Below are 7901 nucleotides of genomic sequence, written 5' to 3'. Positions count from 1 at the left end.
TTTTAATGCTTATCTTAGTTTGTTGGTTAGGATATGATTAGTTTAACTTATTCTTAATAACTATCTGGTTAGGATATGATTAGTTTAACTTATTCTTAATAACTATCCCATTCAAGTGGCTGTAATCTATTTGTAAATGGCTATTTAAGGTCATTGCATGCCAAATAAAATATATTGAGATACAGAATCTTTGAGATAGAAAACTGAGTGTTTTCTGGAACTCGGAATGAGTTCGGCCGTGATGCGTGGATCATGGCAAACCTGACTTATCAAGGAAATTACCATCCTTGTGGTGTCATCCCCGGCGGTTTTTATCGTTCTACAGCCGAACGTGGCAAACCGTTATACATTAAAATCCAAAAACAACCCTTTACCCAACCTAAATTAAACCTTCCAAATCAAACTCACCCAACCGAATAAATCATTTTAAAATCCTTTTTAAATTATAGTGTGAAGAACAGATCGGTGCAACCAGATTCGCATCATTTGGTATCAGAGCACACGGTTGTCTCTTCACGAAGACTCATGAAGCTTCAACGGTGCCTGGAACGTGGATTCGAGGACACACCAACCGTGCCTGGAACATGGATTCGAGGACGAATCCCTCTAAAGTGAGAGGGAATGTTGTGGGCACGGGAATCAATATAGGCTATTAGAATATTTTAGAATTGTTTAGGATGATTATTTTAAATTATTTTAGATTTAATTTGTTAGAATTATATTATTATTAATGCTTATCTTAGTTTGTTGGTTAGGATATGATTAGTTTAACTTATTCTTAATAACTATCTCATTCAAGTGGCTGTAATCTATTTGTAAATGGCTATTTAAGGCCATTGCATGCCAAATAAAATATATTGAGATACAGAATCTTTGAGATAGAAAACTGAGTGTTTTCTGGAACTCGGAATGAGTTCGGCCGTGATGCGTGGATCATGGCAAACCTGACTTATCAAGGAAATTACCATCCTTGTGGCGTCATCCCCGGCGGCTTTTATCGTTCTACAGCCGAACGTGGCAAACCGTTATACATTAAAATCCAAAAACAACCCTTTACCCAATCTAAATTAAACCTTCCAAATCAAACTCACCCAACCGAATAAATCATTTTAAAATCCTTTTTAAATTAGAGTGTGAAAAGAAGATCGGGCCAACCAGATTCGCGCAAGTAAAATGCATGACAATAACAAGATTACCCTCATATCTTTTATCTCACATGGGCAACGTAACTGATGTAGGTTAATAAGCGTGAGAATGTAACACATGCATGGTAGATGTTCTGAGAGAGAGAGAATATGCATATATATATATATATATATATATATATATATATTGGTTTGTGAGTATAGTAAAAACTACAATTAACAGTTTCACGGGAGAGCAGCAAGAGGCATTAAATAACACCAGATCAGATAGACAGATACTATGCTTTTAGGTATAGGGCTTTCCCCCACCCCACACACACATTCCATCTTTCTATAAACAGACAACGCTTTTAGGACCACTTTGTCAACCTTGTCAAAGGGCAGGAACTGAATGAATCTGCAAGCTAAGCTAAGCTAAGATGTCTCATATCGCTGTAGAGAGAAACCGGAGAAGACAGATGAACGAACATCTCAAGATCCTCCGCTCCTTAACCCCTTGTTTCTACATCAAACGGGTATTCAATCTACTCTTTTCTTTTGATCTATCTGTTAGATATCTATGCAGTCTAACACTGATTCAACTCAGTTTTAATTACAAGAAACCTAACCTCTTAATAGCAGAACCGGTGGTAATGTTAATCACCAATCATAGTCGATGTCCTCTCCTTTGTGTTGCTTATTGAACAATAAACCTGCAGAATCATGTTAACCATTTTGTCTCATACTTTAAATGGTATATTGGTATTATTGTGAGCCGTAAAAACTTCTAGTTATTGAGTCTAACCAAACTATACAACTTGCACCACATAATTAATTAAGGCCTTAATATTATACAGAAAAGTATTACATTTATTCCCTTGAATTTATAATTTTTATTGATTTATTGATTGAGATGGTGTAGGGAGATCAAGCATCCATAATAGGGGGAGTGGTTGAATTCATCAAGGAATTGCACCAGGTTGAACAATCACTGGAGGCCAAGAAACGAAGGAAGAGTTTAAGCCCTAGCCCCGTCCCAAGCCCTAGGCTGCCCGAAACTCCATTATTTCTCAACAATAATAATTTGAATAGCTTCAAAGAGGTGGGAGCCTGCTGCAACTCTCCGGTGGCCGACGTTGAGGCAAGGATATCCGGCACCAACGTCATTTTAAGGACGGTTTCTCGGCGAATTCCTGGGCAGATTGTCAGGATAATCACCGTCTTGGAGAGGCTTTCCTTTGAGATCCTTCACCTGAACATCAGCAGCATGGAGGACACTGTTCTCTACTCCTTTGTTGTTAAGGTACATAATAGCAAATTTGCCGATTCGAGTTCCAGCTTCAGGCCAAGTCCACCCATATCTTGTGGAGGGCTTGAGGCTCGAACCCACTCCCATCATCCATGTAAGAGTGTTAACTGGGACACCAGATGCACTAGACCACAAGATCTTTGGCAAATATTTTAAGTTGTGCTTATAAAAAATTGTGAAGAATTCTCATCACCACATTGACAATTCACTTAAAACGATCAAAATAGATATTTTGATTGTGGAGTATATCATTGTTGATATGATGACATGTTACACAGATTGGGCTGGAATGTCAACTCAGTGTGGAGGAGCTTGCACTTGAAGTTCAACAAAGCTTTCGCTCTGAATCCACAGCGTTTATCAAGGAGATGGAAAATTAGAGTTCAAGCACTTGATCCAAATACATTTCAATATAATAATAATAATTATTATTATTATTATTAAAACAAGTTTAAGAAACTAATATTGAAATATTAAGTAATTTCATATACTTATTTTCCCTTTCAAGAATTTTAAATTCTTAATCAGGTTTTTTTTTTTTTTTTTGTTGGTTTGTATGTTAAGTGTGAGGAGTTAACTTTCGAGAAAATATGTAAAATTATAGAAGCAAAAATTAATTATTACATGCAATCTTGCACTTCAATATAATAGCTTCTTTGTTTATTTATTTATTACCAAAGTTGTGAGACTAATCTTTGTATATATATTTACAAAATGCAATTATAGGGAGAATTAGCATTCTTTTCTCCCTCATCAATTGTGGTTATAATGTAGATTTAGTTTCCTCTTTTATTATTAAAATAATAATTCAGTCTTTTAGGGATCAACTTGACCACTAATATGCCACTAAATAAAGTGGTATTTTTTATTTTTTTTTTAAATCATAAAGTGGTATATTTAGTCATACTATTATTATAATTGAGAGAGTAAAAGTGTTGATTTCTCTAATATGAATGCCCCTTTAAAGGTGGTGAACATGTGAAGTATCGTTTATAAAAGATTAATTGAATGAAAAGGTGAATAATGAAAATGATTGATTCTGTTTAGCATACCTAGTTTATAATAACCTATTTTTGTTGGGGGAATAAGTCGATTTTACAAAATAATATATATATATATATATATATATATATATATATATATATATATATATGTATGTATGTATGTATCTATGTATGTATGTATGTATGTATGTATGTATATATATATATATATATATATATATATAGATGTATGTATGTATGTATGTATGTATGTATATATATATATATATATATATATATATAGATGTATGTATGTATGTATGTATGTATGTATATATATATATATATATATATATATATAGATGTATGTATGTATGTATGTATGTATGTATATATATATATATATATATATATATATAGATGTATGTATGTATGTATGTATGTATGTATATATATATATATATATATATATATATAGATGTATGTATGTATGTATGTATGTATGTATATATATATATATATATATATATATATAGATGTATGTATGTATGTATGTATGTATGTATATATATATATATATATATATATATATACATACATACATACATACATACATACATACATACATACATACATACATACATACATACATATATATATATATATATATATATATATATATATAGATGTATGTACAAAATATATATACATAACGGAAATAGGGATTTATAATCTTGCGAAAATAATCCCAACAAACATATATAAATATATAAACAAAGGGATTTAAATTTATAAATAATCTCACAAACCAAAGAACCGAAAAACAAAAAGAAAAGGGATCCAAGTCGTGTGATACTCAGACTTTCATTAAAACCGATTCGCTACCTCCCGGGGATGCTAGGAGTATTGTAGTGTCAATCTCACAGGATAAAATGGATCAACGATACTATAGTTTAAGCATTCAAACTATGGTACGCTCAGCAAACTAGAACAAATAGACTTGACACAGAAGCTTTTTCAAGAATGTATGGACAGAGTTTAATTTTGGGAACAAGACAACGTAGGAGTAGAGAAAAAAAAAATTGTAGCTTTAAAATTCTGCCCAAACACAAGATAATGAGGTATATATAGGGGATGAATTAAACCTTAAGTATTAATAGGCGCATAAATCCAATTTAATAATCGGATTATAACATTTGAAACGATTATACTTAATATTAAAAATAATATTTACGTTTATGAAATTATTATCCAATTAATTCGAACCGACAATTAATAACGTGTTTCAAAAACACTTGATGGCCAAGAAGTCACTCAGCCATCTTTTTCTGGAAAAAAATATTTTGTACTAAATAAATGTAATATGCTAGCTTAAAAAGTTACAGTATTATTTTCAAGTATATTTATTTTATAAATAGAAAATAAATCACATATAAATATTCAATTAATCTTTAAAGTAGGTAAGTTATTTATTATTTTCAATGACAAACTGTGGCCATAGAATTATCAAAGCCATGCATGCATTTAAAATGTTTATTAATAAGACCATCTTGTTCTCATTGATGAACGAACACACTTTCCTACTTGTATATAGAAAAAGCAAATAGATTGAAATGGGTAATAAACAAACGGAGAAACAAATAATAAATTTGAAGTTACATTTTTCATTAAAGTTGTTCATAGGTTATAACGCAATAAAGCTTGATGGATTTAATTAACCCGGGGTGTTGTTGGTACGTCCAAAAAGTAAACAACCTTTCTAACATTTCGGAATTAACCGAACAGTCACATTATGCACTCTTCGAAGTGCAGCCACCTACACTCTTCGAAGTGCATTAGAGTCATAGTGCATGATATGCACTTTACTCTTCAGACATTAGTGTACTCTCCGTATAAAAGCACCACACCACAGGGTGCTTAATTACGCCATTACATAGTGCATTTTGAGCCAATATTGCCACCTCTGAGGCTTGAACCCACCACCTTCCGTATAAAGGAAAGGGTTTGATGCCATTGGACCACAAGGTCCTTAGCAATAACATTACTAATTTGCAGCCTCGAAGATTCATTACATAGTGCATTAAAGCACCAAACGATGCTTTGTTTTAATAAGCACCGGATAGATCAGAGCTAATTCACCAAGCACCACCAAAGAGAATTTTACAATCATCTTTTTGACTTCACTTAAATAGGTTTATTTTAAGAATCAATTTTTCATTTACTTATTACCCATTTTAAGCATACAATATATCAATTTTTCGTTTGAATACAAAGAAACCGAATCCACTTTAACCCAACTCAAATCAAAAGTGAATCCCACATATATTTGTACTACAAAATAGCCACTTAAAATTATCATTTTAGTTAAAATTTTCAACAATTTTAAAGCTAAAAGATTAAAAGCTAGTATCTAATAGCTTATTTTAAAACGCTACCCTAAGTAGCGTTTCAAAATAAGCTATTATTTTAAACTTTTATGTTTTATCAAACAAAAATTATTGTTTATTTGTAATTTAAAATAAGTTATAAGCTAAACTCCACCAATTCATTATCTAAGTTATTGGAATGCTTCTGTGACTTAACTGTTTTTTTGCTATTTCAATGAGTGGGAGTGACAGACGTGTCAACTCCGAGCTCTTAGCTGTTAGAGGTAGTGTTTAAGTTCAGTTATAAAGAAGTCATGGAATACAGTTAGCATTATCCTAACATTAAGAGATCTCTACTTAAGGCATGCTTTTAAGGATTTTAGAGATCATACTGTTGTTTGGATGGTTTCTTCTCTTCAGTTGTGCACATAATATATATTTTGAGAAACATCCCTTAAGTTACCGAGAATAAACATTGGGTTTGTTCATGAGGGGCCTAAGTTGGAGAATTAAAATGCATGTGACCATAATGGATACTACTCTGATTTATAAATAGAGGACATATCATTATGATTCGTGTGTTTTGTTCTTTGATGAGGGTTGTGCTAATACTTGCACCAAGTGGGAGAATGTGAGATTTTCCCTAAATAATATATACCACATATTATATTAAGGCCTTAATTTAAGTGGTGCAAGTTAATTAGGCTTATTAAGAAATCTGATTGGACTAAATAACTAAGAGTTGTTATCCAATCAGACTCTGTGCCTATATAAACCTGGATTGATGGGATACAAGATTATTCATTATATAGCACATACAGTCACGGTACTCATACTGCTCAGTAAACACCAATAGACCATCTAGGGTTCTGAGTCAAGTATGAGCCAAATATGGCTGACGGTCTACCGTCAAAAGATGTTTTGCTTCCGCTACTACAAACAGTCCGCTACTACAAACAGTCCAGGGCATTTGATTAAGAGCTACGGTTAGAGGTTAGTACGGTCCTGTTTATTGCATATTATATATTATGTGATAAATTGAGTCTAACAAAAATGACTAGACAGGTAATGTACATCTTTCTTAAATGGTGTGGCTCTTAGAAATTTAGGAACTTGAATATTGATTTTGTTTAACGCTATAATAGAATTTATATATCACAAGATGAAACTAATCTCTAAACGAAACTCAATTTTACTTTTTTAATTTTGCCCACAGCATTTTACCATTCTTGTGAAGAACTCAACCTCGAGTTGCCATGGAGTATAGTGGAGTGACATATGAGTTAATTCCAGAAATGAGTAAATTGCACTTTTGGTCCTCTGACTATAGCACCTCTATTAATTTCAACACTTGACTTTTAAAAGTAACGAATTGATCATTTAACTATGCGTTTTTTAACGAATTTGGTCCTTCCAGCCAAATCAGAGGCCAAATGCCGCCGGAAAGTTGCAATTCATTTTAATTTATTTTAAAAGGAGGGCAGTTTGGTCTTTTCACCAGCCTATGCTCTTCTTCTCCCTTTAGTCGCCGGAAATGGAGAACGCCGCCGTCAGGTCATCATTATGAATATGTTGTTCATCAGGAATATGTCGCGCTGGGTCGGATCGCGGTATAGCGTTGATTTTGTTTGTAGATTTGCGTCCAGGAGGTCCATGACGGTGACGATCTGGATTGAAAATGGAGTTTCGTCGGTTTCTGCAGGTTCGGTGCCCTGTGATTGTTGATCTGGCTTGGAGTTTTTTCTGGAAAATGTGCTCCAGGGTGTCTTTGTATTCGAAGGCGTATTCTAGGTAGTTCATGATGTAGCGCGTGAGCGGGTGAACTGCTCCGCCTGGGACCGGAATTCTCGCGGTGTCGTTACGGATTGAGCTCTCCAGATCTGAGAATACGCTCACCACTGCTTCTCCGATTCTGTCTCCCACGGCGGCGATCTCGTGTTTGATCTCGTTCCGGCAGACGTCCAGCTGTATGCTCTTGAATGTGCACTCTTAGGAAGCATGACCCTGATTCCCTGAATGCTGTTTGAAATTCATTGCTTCAAATGCAATTTCTGAGTATGGACTTCAAAACTAAACTATTTTTATTATTCATTTACCCTTTCTTCTCCCTCTTCCTAGC

The 7901-nt window shown here is 33.5% G+C and overlaps 1 protein-coding gene across 1 annotated transcript; it reads left to right on the top strand.

Moving 5' to 3' along the window:
• The first annotated feature begins 1532 nt into the window (after positions 1 to 1532).
• On the top strand, positions 1533 to 2813 carry LOC116011045 (transcription factor MUTE-like). The gene is made up of 3 exons (XM_031250554.1): positions 1533 to 1660; positions 2047 to 2427; positions 2712 to 2813. The coding sequence occupies exons 1-3, from the start codon at positions 1565 to 1567 to the stop codon at positions 2811 to 2813; spliced, it is 579 nt and encodes a 192-aa protein (XP_031106414.1). The 5' UTR covers positions 1533 to 1564.
• The last annotated feature ends 5088 nt before the right edge of the window (positions 2814 to 7901 follow it).

Source organism: Ipomoea triloba, chromosome 1 (genome assembly GCF_003576645.1).
Source record: "Ipomoea triloba cultivar NCNSP0323 chromosome 1, ASM357664v1".
NCBI classification, from domain to species: Eukaryota; Viridiplantae; Streptophyta; class Magnoliopsida; order Solanales; family Convolvulaceae; genus Ipomoea; species Ipomoea triloba.
Note: the sequence above shows the minus strand (reverse complement) of the source record. Positions and strands in the feature narration are given on the sequence as shown.

Excerpts from the sequence above, each read along its gene's own strand:
- LOC116011045 (XM_031250554.1), top strand. The coding sequence starts at position 1,565 with ATGTCTCATATCGCTGTAGAGAGAAACCGGAGAAGACAGATGAACGAA. Across the intron at positions 1,661-2,046 it reads CTTGTTTCTACATCAAACGG|GGAGATCAAGCATCCATAAT; the intron begins GTATTCAATCTA and ends GAGATGGTGTAG. Across the intron at positions 2,428-2,711 it reads TCTACTCCTTTGTTGTTAAG|ATTGGGCTGGAATGTCAACT; the intron begins GTACATAATAGC and ends CATGTTACACAG.